Below are 13,998 nucleotides of genomic sequence, written 5' to 3' on the forward strand. Positions count from 1 at the left end.
GGAAAAGGGTGGAATGCCCTCTCCGGATCGGGGATGAGATCCTGCCCCAAGTGGAGGAGTTCAAGTATCTTGGAGTCTTGTTCACGAGTGAGGGGAGGATGGAGCGTGAGATCGACAGGCGGATCGGTGCAGCGTCGGCAGTAATGCGGACCCTGTACCGGTCCGTTGTGGTGAAGAGAGAGCTGAGCCAAAAGGCAAAGCTCTCAATTTACCGGTCGATTTACGCTCCTACCCTCACCTATGGTCACGAGCTATGGGTCGTGACCAAAAGAACGAGATCTCGGATACAAGCGGCCGAAATGAGTTTTCTCCGCAGGATGTCCGGGCTCTCCCTTAGAGATAGGGTGAGAAGCTCGGTCATCCGGGAGAGACTCGGAGTAGAGTCGCTACTCCTCCACGTTGAGAGGAGCCAGATGAGGTGGCTCGGGCATCTTATCAGGATGCCTCCTGGACGCCTCCCTGGGGAGGTGTTCCGGGCATGTCCCACCGGTAGGAGACCCCGGGGACGACCCAGGACGCGCTGGAGAGACTATGTCTCTCAGCTGGCCTGGGAACGCCTTGGGATCCCCCGGGATGAGCTGGATGAAGTGGCTGGGGAGAGGGAAGTCTGGGAGTCCCTCCTGAAGCTGTTGCCCCCGCGACCCGACCCCGGATAAGCGGAAGAAGATGGATGGATGGATGGATAAATTACAATATTGTGGAAAACAATTTATTTCATGAGTTCAACTTGAAAAGCGGCATTGCTTTCTATGAAATATTTTCTTTGGTTTTAATTTAAACGATTACATTTTTAGGGTAAATTCACTATATGTATTGTCTCATAAAACTAAAATATCGCGAAAAAGTTCCCTTGTGTAAACCGTGTTACAGGGTTGTGACACCCAGTCACCTATGACTATCGACAGCAAAACCGAAAAGGGAACGCGGAACACGGAAATGACACCGAGACGCTTCAATGACGTCACATTCTTGGTCAAGAAGACACCTATGTAAAATGGGAGCCGGACTTTTCAAGGATTTTCCGTCATAATTGACTGTGCGGAGAGCTAAACGCTCCGCAGTTTTGAGAAAATTATCGTAAATAACCGGGCCAGCACCATGACGGAGGAGGCAAATCCTGCGGTAAGTTTGAACAAAATCAGCGCGCCCAAATACTTTTGTTAAAATGAAGCGAAATTCGCTAACCGAGAATTTGATTACCTTGTGTTCCCACAGTTTTTTTTTCTGTGCACGTGACCAATAAACAATGAACGGTAAATGTTGAACCACGTTGAAGCACATTCATTGCTAAACGAAGGCATTTCCGCATGAGGATTCAAGCGGCAGTCTAATTGGTCAATGTTGACGTCTGTCATCGTATACAAGCTTTGCATTGGACCATGAAATAGAGAACCGTGGCTTGACCAACGACAGTAGAGTGTGAGGAGTTTGAAACGGACTAAATCGTTTACTTGGCTCGAAGGACACTTAAAGAAAAAAAAAAACCGGACAACTATAATATATGCAGATACCTTCATCCATCCTTTTTCTGAACCGCTTAGTCCCCACGGGGGTCGTAATATAAAAAAAATACAGCTGTATGTAATTTATGCACATATAGTTCAGCTATCCTGATGTACATCGAAACTGTCGTATTCATGTTTGGTTTATTGCTAAGTTAAATGAGGTATAGGGACTATTGCACCCGAGTAAAGCGCTTTCTTTTTATTCAAGGTTGTCACTTGTGAACCAGTAGCTTAATATTCTCTTTTTTTAAAAAAACATTCTTGTTTTCTTGTTAAACATTCAGAAATACAATAACTGATGTTTATATATTAAAAAGCTTCGGACCGCACCTTTTACATTCAGCTGCCCCTCCCTGGTTCGTATAACGGACTCAATAGACCGCTCCTTATCTCTGGACAGCAGGGATGAAGTTGGGTGGAGGTTCTGTGAATGAGGGCTTGTCTTCTTAAAAAGACCACTGTTCAGTATCTTGAGGCTGTATGACTTCAGCACAGGTCCATACTACGACACAGCAGGCAGACACAATAGTTTTCTTGGTCGACAAGTCATGGAGGAAGGACTGTTCAAGTATATGAATGTAAAGTCAGATTATGGTTTATTGATGCAAGATTGGAGAAGGTATGTGACGTTCTATCTTATTGTTTTAGTATGGGGATGGAAAAGTCAGCCGTATCATCCGGATTGGAACCCGCAAGAGTCAGGTACAGTATACATTTAACTACAGAGAGTTTGAGTATTTATTCCATATCCTTAAGACCCACTATCCAGTTTATGGTTTATGTCGTACTTACCTTGTCCTTACTGGTAATACAATTCTATGTACTCCAAGTAAAATGACAATGGCACATTAGTAGTTTGAGTGTGTCAGATTTTTCCAATACTAGTGCCACTTTCGGCCGCCTAATATGCAATTATACTTTGCAGGTGCACCAGTAACACTTCTATGCCTGACGAGTAGATGTTTCATGCATTCGTAGCGAATTGATCAAGGTTACTGAATGAATTTTGAAACAATTTTAAGCCATTTGACACATAGATTTAATTTAAGATCCTTTATATACATTTTACTAATTTTGGCTTACACATAACATGCAAGTGTTGTACGATACAGTAAAATATAGGGCACTTTACAACAGCTACAGTTGTAACAACTGTTATAAAACAATTTAAAGTAGCATTTTAATATTGCTAATGGTCCCCCGACTAAACAGGCAAGCTGCTGCATAAATACTACAATTGTAACTAATGACCATCTGATTTTGAACTTTTCTAATCAAGGATTTTTCTGTTCAAATTTAGTACAGTATTTCTGAATGGGTTGTAGATCTACTGGATCTACTGTAGTTTTGAGAAAATTTATTGTGCATATCAAAAGTCATAATCAAAACTCAGGACTGTATTGTGAAAAACAATAGTGATACGTATCATAAAGTATCCACTGATCAGAAACCTCAAAATATGTGAGTCTCAGTTTTTCTCTTCAGTGTGTTTTAATGATGGGCAAAATGCAAATTTTGGCTTGCAAATTGCAACCCAGAAGCGGTTATTTTGAACCTTAAAAGGTATTGTCAGCAGATAGATAAATCTGCAGGTTTTGAACCGCTTCTATCCAGGGTGTTCCCCGCCTACTGCTCGGGAGTCCGCTGGGATAGGCCCCAGCTCTCCAGCGACTCCCATGAGGACGAACAAGCACTTCAGAAAATTGATGGATGGATTACTCTTTCACAATAATTAATATTTGTTTTTTCATTCCCACTGACTGAAATTCACACTGTGCACTGTTTTCATTTCATGCAAGTCTAAAATGTACCGTCCATTAAAAACTTATTTGTGTGTTTTTATAGTTGGCTCGGATTCAGACAGCCAGTGTTGCAGAAAAACTGAAAGAACTGCACCCTGACATCCTTTTGGAAATTGGTAAGAATCTTCACTGAATTATAACATAATGGCACATAAGTGGACAAAATGATAGCAAACTGTCACAGTGAACTACTTCGGTAAGACTTTGATAGAGTAGCAGGAGACACAAATATTATGGACTGGCGACCAGTCCAGGGTTTATCCCACCTCTCGCCGATTCTTAATAGCTCCAGCTCACCTGTGACCATACTGGGGACAAAACAGTACTGATTAAAAAATGATTGGATGGACAAATGAATTGCCACACGTCAGTGCTTTTCACCAGCGAGTTATTTCTCCACTTGTACTTTCTTCTCTCTTTCAGTGGCCATGTCAACAATTGGGGACAAAATTCTTGACACAGCTTTATCGAAGGTAAGACTTGTTATCAGTGTGCACATTAAAAAGTCCCCCATTGTTATCTGTTTACAAATTGAAAAACTTGAGGGTACGCTGCATGTGACATGTTAACTAGTCAGTATAAGCAACTGGTATGGAAGTTCTCCTGTTTAATCAAGATGAAATTACCGTATTTTCCGGACTACAAGTCGCTCCGGAGTGCAAGTCGCACTAGCCATAAAATGCATGATAAAGAAGAAAAAAACATACCATAATTTTCGGACTATAAGTCACGTTTTTTTTTTTTCATAGTTTGGGTGGGGGGGCGACTTATAATAAGGAGCGACTTATGTGGGTTTTTTTTTTCAAAAATGTTCCCCCCCCAAAAAAAAAAAGTGAAACCGCGATAAACGAACCGCGATGTAGCAAGGGATTACTGTAATTTGAATTTCAAGTGACGTCAGCGACGCGGCGTGGCGCTGCGGTTGTTTACAAAAAGGACAAAGATTGATCACGGGATGACGAAGATGACGAAGGGCCCCACGTACTACCGGCATCATTAGCGGCTTTGTTTGTAAGTGTCACGGAGGATGAAGAGTTTGAAGGGTTTAAGGATTTGGAGTGACACAGAAGGTTTGAAAAACTATTATGGCTCAGTGGATAGAAGTCGGGGGCCGGCGCTCGGCCGGGTGGCTGTCCGGGGACGGTGGATGGGGCTCGGTCATGGCTTTTACGCACGCCCGGTCCTATTCTATGGATCACTCTTCTACCTCCGTGGCTGGAAGTCCACGCCGCCACACGCCTGGAAGTTTGTTTTGTTAAATAAAGAGCCGTTTACCAAACCCACGGCTTTCCTTGTACTTTGTTAACGCTACAATATAGTTATATACTAGATCTGTGGAATAACGACGAGGCTGACGTCAGGGCACACGCGCGGCGTTGTTGACAAAGGACAAGGAATTTGATCGATGGATTTAATGATTTAGAGTGCACAGATGGTTTGATAATATTATTGCTTGTATAATAGTTATCCATCCATCCATCCATCCATTTTCTGAACCGCTTAGTCCCCACGGGGGTCGCGGGCGTGCTGGAGCCTATCCCAGCCGTCATCGGGCAGTAGGCGGGGGACACCCTGAACTGGTTGCCAGCCAATCGCAGGGCACACAGAGACAGACAACCAATCACACCTAGGGACAATTTGGAGTCTTCAATCGGCCTACCAAGCATGTTTTTGGAATGTGGAGTGCCCGGAGAAAACCCACGTGGGCCCGGGGAGAACATGCAAACTCCACACAGGGAGGGCTGGAGGTGGAATCGAACCCGCACCCTCCTAACTGTGAGGCGGACGTGCTACCCAGTGCGCCACCGAGCCACCCCTATATAATAGTTATTTGATATCTAATTTATATATAGTTATATGGGTCTGTGGAATATTTTGAAGTGCAAGTGCTGTCAGCGGCGCGCACCCATTGTTGACAAAGGACGATCGATGGATTTAATGAATTGGAGTGACACAGATGGTTTTATAAACGTGTTATTTATGCAATAGTTTTTTTTAATAACTCCGAATGTTACGTCAGGCCCGTTCTCAACTCTTCGTTTGTGTTTATGTCACGTTAGCATACCTATTATTTAGCCTGTTGTTACTCGTTCATGTCTGTTCTTGGTGTTGGATTTTGTCGAATAAATTTCCCCCCAAAATGCGACTTATGCTCCGGAGCGACTTATATATGTTTTTTTTCACGTTATTGTGCATTTTATGGCTAATGCGGCCTATATTCCGGAGCGACTTTTAGTCCAAAAATTACGGTATGTATAAGTCACATTTTTGGAGGAAATGTATTTGATTGAATCCAACACTAAAAACAGACATGTCATCTTGAAAAGCATTTTAAAATAGAAATAGAATCGAAGAAACAACAGGCTGAATAATTGTACGGTATGCTAACGTTACATGATACATAAACAACGAACTGAGAATGTGCTTAATGGAACATATTAAGAGTTATTCAGATAACTATAGCATAAATAACATGCTAACAAATTTACTAAACCATCCGTGTCACTCCAAATCACTGAATCTAATGAAATCTTTATCCTCTGTGTCACTTATGAATAACTCCGCTAACTCTAGAGGTAGAAGATGCAGCGCTTCCTCTTCTACGTGGCTTACGTCAGACTCATCGTCAGTTGCAGTTCCAATTATTCCACAGGCCTAGAGCGCCCTCTTGCGGTTTAGTGTAAAAATAAGCATTAGCAATACAGGAGGTGCAGAGATTTACCCCACCGTGTTGCATGTGCAAACACTGTTCGTAAATGAAAGTAGATAAAAGTAATATTCTTTACCGGTAACCATGACCGAAAATCTTGGTAAATCAGAAACCATTTTTTGTCCAGATTGGAGAAAAGAGTTTGTTCACCAAAGAGTTGGAGACTGCTCTGGAGAAGAATATGTGAGTAGTACCGCCTGCTCAATTCTGTTAATATGCAGTGGATATCCAATGGAGATGCTACTAATCCAGATGCTGTATGAATCAACTTTGAAAGCAGCATGTGGATGAATGAGAACCACTGAAGCTGTAAACCCTTTCATTTTACCCACATGTCAAAATTAAGCAGAAGTCTTCAAAGCATGCTAACACTTGTGAATGGTTGTATTATTCCGCGAGGAGATGGAGCATGATTACATGACTGTGCCCCTCTGTATCTCCCGTAGGGTGGATCTGGTGGTCCATTCACTGAAGGACCTTCCCACCACGCTGCCTCCAGGATTCACTATCGCAGCTGTGCTCAAGTGAGTGACACCTCTCGCACTGTCTCGGAGTCCTTTGAAGTAGGGGTGCTCAAGTTCAGGGAAGCAAAAATTGTAGGTCATCATTTTAACTTCAGAATTGAGCTGTGGTGTCAACAAAGACTTACTACACACAGCCGTCATTCAACACAACTGATTCAAATGATCAGCGCATCAGCAAGGTTTGCGAAGGCCTGATAACGATCTTGATCATTTGAATCACTTGTGTTGCAGTTAGGATATATCCAAAACAAGCTGGATAGAGGCTCTCGAAGAACGAATTTGGGCACCCCTGCTTTAGAGGCTTGAAATACCCAGACAGCATGCATGTTTTGTGGAATATGGGAGCCAGTATAAAATTCAGGTTTGGCGATTGCACTCTACTTAAGCTTGTTTGCTTTTGGTTTATTTCAGGAGAGAGAACCCCCATGATGCTGTGGTACTACATCCAAAACATGTCGGGAAAACGTTGGAGACTCTTCCAGAAAAAAGGTACACTGCACTTGGTAAACCCACTCATGTGGTGTGGTCACATGAAGAAAAAAAAACATGCTGTACTTTTTTTTTTTTTTTTTTTGCAGCGTGATAGGCACAAGTTCACTGCGTCGTACTGCTCAGTTAAAGAGGAGATTCCCCCATTTGGAGTTCAAAGATATTGTATCCTCATTGAAGATTTATTTCAATTGCTCATCAGCACATCATTATATGTAATAGACGAAAGACATGACTCTTCAATTGTGTACACATAATTCATCTCGTGAACTGTTGATAGATTAGACTAGAATTTAGCTGACAGTGCCTAATGCCAGGAAGTATTGATATTTCAGTGCTGACTTTCCTGAGCGTTCCTCTCCAGCGTGGAAACTTGAACACAAGGCTGAAAAAACTGGATGAAAAGGAGGATTTTGCTGCCATTATCCTTGCTGCCGCTGGTCTAAGGAGGATGGGTTGGGAAAATCGTATCAGCCAGGTTACTTTTTTAAAAATAATATCTAGTCATCTCTAATATAGTTCTAAGAAAATGGGTGCGCCAGGCCACATTAATGGAAAATTGGCTCCATAAAAGTTTGGAAACTCTCTGGTCTAGTAAGCCGTCATATATAACATAGTATTGTCCGCCCTCTGCTAGATTCTGGAGCCCGACGATTGCATGTATGCTGTTGGACAGGTAGGAACAATTATTGCTTTCTTTATAAATTTTGTGTTAAATCACTGGTTGTGATTCCAGTGCATTTTTTTTTTTTTGTCAGGGCGCACTTGCTGTGGAGGCTCGAGCCAAAGACACAGACATCCTGGAGATGCTGTCTGTCCTAAATGACACCGACACTGTGCTGCGCTGCATTGCCGAGAGAGCATTTCTCAGGCACCTGGTACGCATGAACACAACCACGACCACATGCACGCACTACTGCCAGTTTACAGTGGAACTTCTGTTCTGTGCAGCGAGTTGATTTTCAAATTCTTTTGACTATTAAAACGATTTTCTATGAGCAAGTGACATACCCGTTTGATAAGCCCTTGGGCCTTTAGTTTATATCATGACAGATTGCCAGTGCTATTTGGCACAAGTATTTTTGCAGGTGGTACTTAGTTCAAACAGTGGGAGAACCATTAGTTAGTATCATGGCCTCGACTGGCTTCAAGTAGTCTCCTTGGCACCCTATACGCCAGCAGATGGCGTCAAAGCGCTTCTGTTACAGCTTTGGCAATGAATGAGTTTTTCAACCATTAACATAGATTCCCCAAAACATCAACAATTGCTGGACCAACATTGGTTTAACCAACATTTTAATACTCATGATGGTCAAAGAAGTGAACCCCTATGTAGTAAAATTAAGTGGAAGTATAGCAAAGGCAAGGCAAGACAGTTTTATTTGTATAACACCTTTCAAAATTTCTGTTTTCTTTTGTTTCTCAGTTTTCATGATTATGGTAGTATTGTGAATAGTACTGTAGTAATATAGATTGTGTGTCTGGCAGTGAAACCCTTGGTTGCAATAGGGATGGGACTAGATATGCAGAATTGCTTTAAGCCGCTTCCTTTTTCGACAAGTCATGTAAAACAAAATGTGAAATAAAGTTATAAGTGTGTTGTACTTGCCGGATTAAACTAAATCAAATCAAAATAAATAACAGTTAAGAGAATGCAAAACAATAATAAAATCCATCCATCCATTTTCTGAACCACTTTTTGTCATGTGGCTCATGGCCGTGCTGAAGCCAATCCCAGCTGACTTTGGACATTAGGCAGGGTGAACTGGTCACCAGTCAATTGCAGGGCACACATAGAAAAACAAGCATTCACCCTCAGAATCATATCTACAGACAATGTGGAGTCGTCAGTTGGCCTACCATTCATGTCTTTGGAATGTGGGAGAAAGATCGGAGAACTCGGGGAAACCCACGCAGGCACACAGAGAGAACACGGAAGCTCCACACAGGGAGGCCGGAGCTGGAATCAAACTCTGCACTTCTGAACTGTGGGGCGGGCGGGCGTGCTAACCAGTTTATACCGTGCCACCATATAGTTTTATGTTTATTAATATTTATGAATGCAAAGATTAGGTTCAGCAACAGGTGGATTTGTTTTTGATAGGGCCCGACTATGTAGCTGATTAAATCACCCGATTATGGTTCTTCAAATATCAGCCAAATGGCAGATGTTTACGGATTGCTTTTACCTTTATATACTCTAAACATTTACAGCAGTTGTAACATTTGTTTCATTCATTATTACACATAAACCTAAACCATAATATCGTTTCCTTGTATATATCCAACAACATTTCTTAAGGTCATTTTCTGTACATCTGTCATTAAAAACAAAAATTCTAATTTTTACAATCAATTCTTAGGTGAGCCACGCAAGTTGTACAAGGAATTGACCTGAGTGTCACTATTTTACACAAGACAGTGACAGTTTGTTTTAGAAAAAAAAGGAAAAAATTAAATAATGTAATTAGAGTCTAACATAAAACAAGCATAAATGTCTTAAACATGACGCATTAAATTACTTGTAAAACAAGTTAAGAGGATTAATGTAATTATAACTTCATTAACTACATGCACCCATTGAAATACAAAATCCCCTTGACAATGACATCTTTGTACAGTATGCTCATCTAAGTGTCATTTATAGGAGGGAGGCTGCAGTGTTCCGGTGGCTGTGCACACAGAAGTGAAAGACTCACAGGTACTTTTTTCTTTTTCTCTCCGGGTTTTCCTCATTGGGGTCACGTGTGAGATGAATCCGATCCCAGCTGCAATTTTGGGAGAGGCATGGTACACTCTGGACTGTGGCCGCCAACCAATCCCAGAACTATAAAACAGGGCTGCTCAATTATGGAGAAAAAAAATATCAATTACAATTATTTTGCAAATAATTGAAATCACAATTATTCAAACAATCATATTTGTGGGTGGAAAAAAACTCTGAAATATTAAGACAAATGAAAACACTTTAAACACTATAGTTATGTAAATTCCTTTTGGACCAAAGAAAGTTTATGAATTGGATTTTTTTTTTTTAAATAATAAAAGTTGCAAATGTGTAAATTCAAGTATGGTTTCCTTGCATAAAAACAGTGCATTGGAGTTTACTAGCTGTACACCTATGTAAATATTCCCTTAGAACGGTTGAAACATTTCAATAACAATGACTCAAAACAACTCAAGATTAGTTGTTTTTTTTTTTTTTAATACAATTATGCCAATTTTGTAATTGTGGAGTGTAATAATTGGATTCTGATGAAATTTTGAGGGTACCGGCCTACACTACAACCGTTAATAATGTGACTGTATGTTATTTTGCAACTTGCTGTTTTTAGCATTGTCTCGAACGGTGGTTCTTAACCTGAGTTCGATCGAACCCTACGGGTTCAGTGAGTCGGTCTCAGGGGTTCGGCTGAGCCTCCACTGCGGCGGTCCGAACACGCTTGATTTATCACGTAAATTTGTGATGACGCATATCTGAACTGGTCTCACAAAGGCAACAGCAGAAGTCACAATGATTTGCAGGTATGTAATTTGTTGTGAGTTCATGCATTCTGTTGGTTTTGTTCTTGATCATGCACGGCTCATCTTGTGCGCCAGTAAAATACATTTATGTCTTGAATTTGAGAAAAATTTTTGGCTATTGAGGGGTTCGGTGAATGCGCATATGAAACTGGTGGGGTTCGGTACCTCCAACAAGGTTAAGAACCACTGGTCTAGAACATTCTAATCAAGAAAACAGTGAACACTTCTGTTAACAAATTTTATAAATACTTTTAGATGGAATTATTTAAAAAAAAAACAAATCTATACCTTTTAATAGCTACAAAAACAAAATTTTAATAACTCGGTGGGAATCATTTTCTGATGGATTCCTTCCAGGTGCATCAAAATACATTTGAATACAATGGAAAAGATTTTATTGTAACATAGAGTGAAATATTTCTTTATTTTATTATTTTAATTGGGATGATTGATCATAGAGAAAAAAAATCTGCATGTAAAAAAAAAAAAAAAAATACTTTTACCAAAGAGACAAGTAATCTGGTACAAAGTGGCCTGAGTGCAAAGTAATAATTTGTTTTATTGTAAAATTTGAGTTCTGCTGTCTAGAATGTAGTAGGAGTACCATACCGTACCGTAAATGAACTTGTCTACGATCTTTAAATTTGTTTTTCATGTTGCATCCCGGTCATGAACATAACAGCTCAGTGGCCTAGTAGTAGAGTGTCCGCCCTGAGACTGGAAGGTTGTGGGTTCAAACCCCGGCCGGGTCATACCAAAGACTATAAAAATGGGACCCATTGCCTCCCTGCTTGGCACTCAGCATTAAGGGTTGGAATTGGGGGGTTAGATCACCAAATGATTCCCGAGCGCGGCACCGCTGCTGCTCACTGCTCCCCTCTCCCCCAGGGGATGGATTAAAATCAAATGGGGATGGGTTAAATGCAGAGGACAAATTTCACCACACCCAGATGTGTGTGTGACGATGATCATTGGGACTTTGACTTTGACTTTGAATTTTCCCAAATGTGATATTTCATATATAGAAATCTGATTACAATAACCACCACCAATTTAAAATGCAATGTTATTCTTTTGGTGTCATGTGCCCATAGCTTTACTTGACTGGTGCCGTGTACAGCTTGGACGGTTCAGACTTTCTGAAGGACACCATGCAGACTAGCATTGCTTCTACACTTCAGGTATCATGTATTACAGAGTCCGTGTCTGACCAATGTTTTAGTTGTAGTAGTAGCTGCAGCAGCAGAAGTTGTATTATAGATGGACAGTTGACCATTTACCGTTTTTTGTTGTTTTTGGACACAAGCCTTTGCTCACTTGCTTATTTTGCACACGTTTCAAGTCACTGTTGCACTGTTTCCGGTTTCCAACTGAAAGTATTTCCTTCCTCATTACATGATGCTTTATGTTAGCTTCACGCGACAACTACCAGAAGGTTTTCCGCACTGGCTTTGTTTATGTTCGACGCTCCCCCCTTTATTCCAATCAGCTGAAAATGGTCCGATTACGTGAGCCGCCGTTTATTCCTGAAATTGGCGGCTAGAAGAAGACATTGAGTAGTCTCGTTCAAACTGGCAAGTAGGAGGCTGATCTTGCCTTTCTTCCAAATTTACAGTGCTGGCCAATAGTGTGCTCCCCCAGTGGCTTGAAGTGGAATTACATTAAAAAACAAGTTATTACAGAACTTGCAATAGTTGAGGGTTTACTGTAATTTCATGGCATAAGAGCACGTTTTGCCACACTATTAAGTAGTACACTAGTCAGACTGATTTGTCTTACATGGCAGCCACTCAAACACAACAATCTTATTAATCAGAGTTGAGAATTTGCCAGCGATCATAGCTACTAGATTGAGCACATTGTAACACGTTGGTGTTTCAGTGTCAGGAAGAAGTGGATGAGCAGGTCCAGCATGTGGGGGTGACAGCGATCAAGATCTGCAGCGGCTCACAGAACAATGCTGAGCATCTGGGAATAGACTTGGCCAACTTGCTCCTAAGCAAAGGCGCCAAGGAGATCCTGACAGTGGCCCGACAGCTCAATGATGCTAGATAATGGCTGCTTCATTTGCGCTATCATCAGAGCAATCCGGTTAGGTTGTTCAGTTTCCGTAGTGTTTTACAATTGTACTGCCTTGAAACACCTCACAAAGAGCAGTCACTAAATGTCTGTCTTAAATTCATCAATATTTTAAGGTTTAGGCTGGCAAAGACAACATTTTGTAGGTTTGAGTTATTTTTAGTTTAGCTTTATTTTGTTGTTGAGCATTTGATACTCATCTCACCCATAAAATACTTCAACTTTTATCTATATATATTTCTAAATACTGAATCGAAGAAACATTTCCCAAAACATCATTATAAATCCCTTTCCAGCCAATGATGGCTAACTCATACAACATCCGTTTCACTACATTGCTAAACTGTTCCACACAGCCTGGTCGCAGGAGCTAATTTTATGTGGTGGGAAAAAAGTTTTGATATGTAATAATTTTGCTTGACTATTCCACTTTTCATCTGCTCAAAGTCTGTTATCTGGGTTGCCTTATTCTCAGTTCTAGATTTTTTTCAAACGAATGTGCTAATGAATAAACAGATCCAGTCAGTTTGAAGATACATATTTTATTTTTATTTTATTTATTTTATTATTATAGTTTACGTTTACCCCTTAAGTTCAATGTTAATCTTGTTTCACCTTTAACTTTTTATTTGTGCAGTTTCACAGTATTCATTTTTACATTAATAAGAAGCTGTTATTTTCCCCAAGTGTCCTTTTGTTTGGTTTACCCATATATGAATGTGACATATATTTAAATCATTGAAATTAAGTTGTGTGACATTTTTTGTGTTAAATGTTTTCTTATGAATCTAAATTCAACTGATTACGCCACTGACAAAACTGAAGGTAGTGCATCACAGGTCTTTATGTATAATAGTTGAAAATATTGATAGCTGGTAAAGTAAGAATGGTCACTGGACACCCTGTAGAACTGAATTTGAAATCAGACTGTTCCAATTCAGAAAAACAACTCATGTTGGTGTGTGGATGTGGCATAGTAGTGTGTACTTTACACATATGCACACACACGCACACACAACAAAAAGGCCATGCTTAAGTTTTATTTAAGAGTAGCAAATGAACCTTTAACAGTAATTGGTATCTTGCATTTAGATATTTGTATTCCCTTACAGTACAGTATATGGAAAAAAACTGATATGGAATTAAATCATGGCTTTACATGATTAAATGACCTTATCCAAAAGATAAAGGTTGTCTAAAGCAGTGGTCCCCAACCACCGGGCCGCGGACCGGTACCGGTACTGGTCCGTGGGTCACTTGGCACCGGGCCGCCAAGCCGCACAGAAAAAATAAAAAAATTATTTATATATATATATATATATATATATATATATATATATATATATATTTTTTTTTATTTTTTT

General features: G+C 40.4%; 1 protein-coding gene across 2 annotated transcripts; it reads left to right on the top strand.

The window, feature by feature from the left end:
- Positions 1–932: 932 nt before the first annotated feature.
- On the top strand, positions 933–13,382 carry LOC125972266 (porphobilinogen deaminase). 2 transcript variants are annotated; one of them, XM_049725904.1, is made up of 14 exons: positions 933–1,122; positions 2,154–2,207; positions 3,351–3,423; positions 3,731–3,780; positions 6,145–6,200; positions 6,464–6,541; positions 6,953–7,030; positions 7,120–7,195; positions 7,395–7,508; positions 7,668–7,706; positions 7,789–7,908; positions 9,678–9,731; positions 11,650–11,736; positions 12,437–13,382. In XM_049725904.1, the coding sequence occupies exons 1-14, from the start codon at positions 1,099–1,101 to the stop codon at positions 12,608–12,610; spliced, it is 1,077 nt and encodes a 358-aa protein (XP_049581861.1). In that variant the 5' UTR covers positions 933–1,098; the 3' UTR covers positions 12,611–13,382. The 2 variants fall into 2 exon arrangements, with proteins under 2 accessions (XP_049581861.1, XP_049581860.1); XM_049725903.2 differs by lacking the exon at positions 933–1,122 and adding an exon at positions 1,949–2,083.
- The last annotated feature ends 616 nt before the right edge of the window (positions 13,383–13,998 follow it).

The sequence above is a fragment of the Syngnathus scovelli genome, chromosome 7 (genome assembly GCF_024217435.2).
Source record: "Syngnathus scovelli strain Florida chromosome 7, RoL_Ssco_1.2, whole genome shotgun sequence".
Classification (NCBI taxonomy): Eukaryota; Metazoa; Chordata; class Actinopteri; order Syngnathiformes; family Syngnathidae; genus Syngnathus; species Syngnathus scovelli.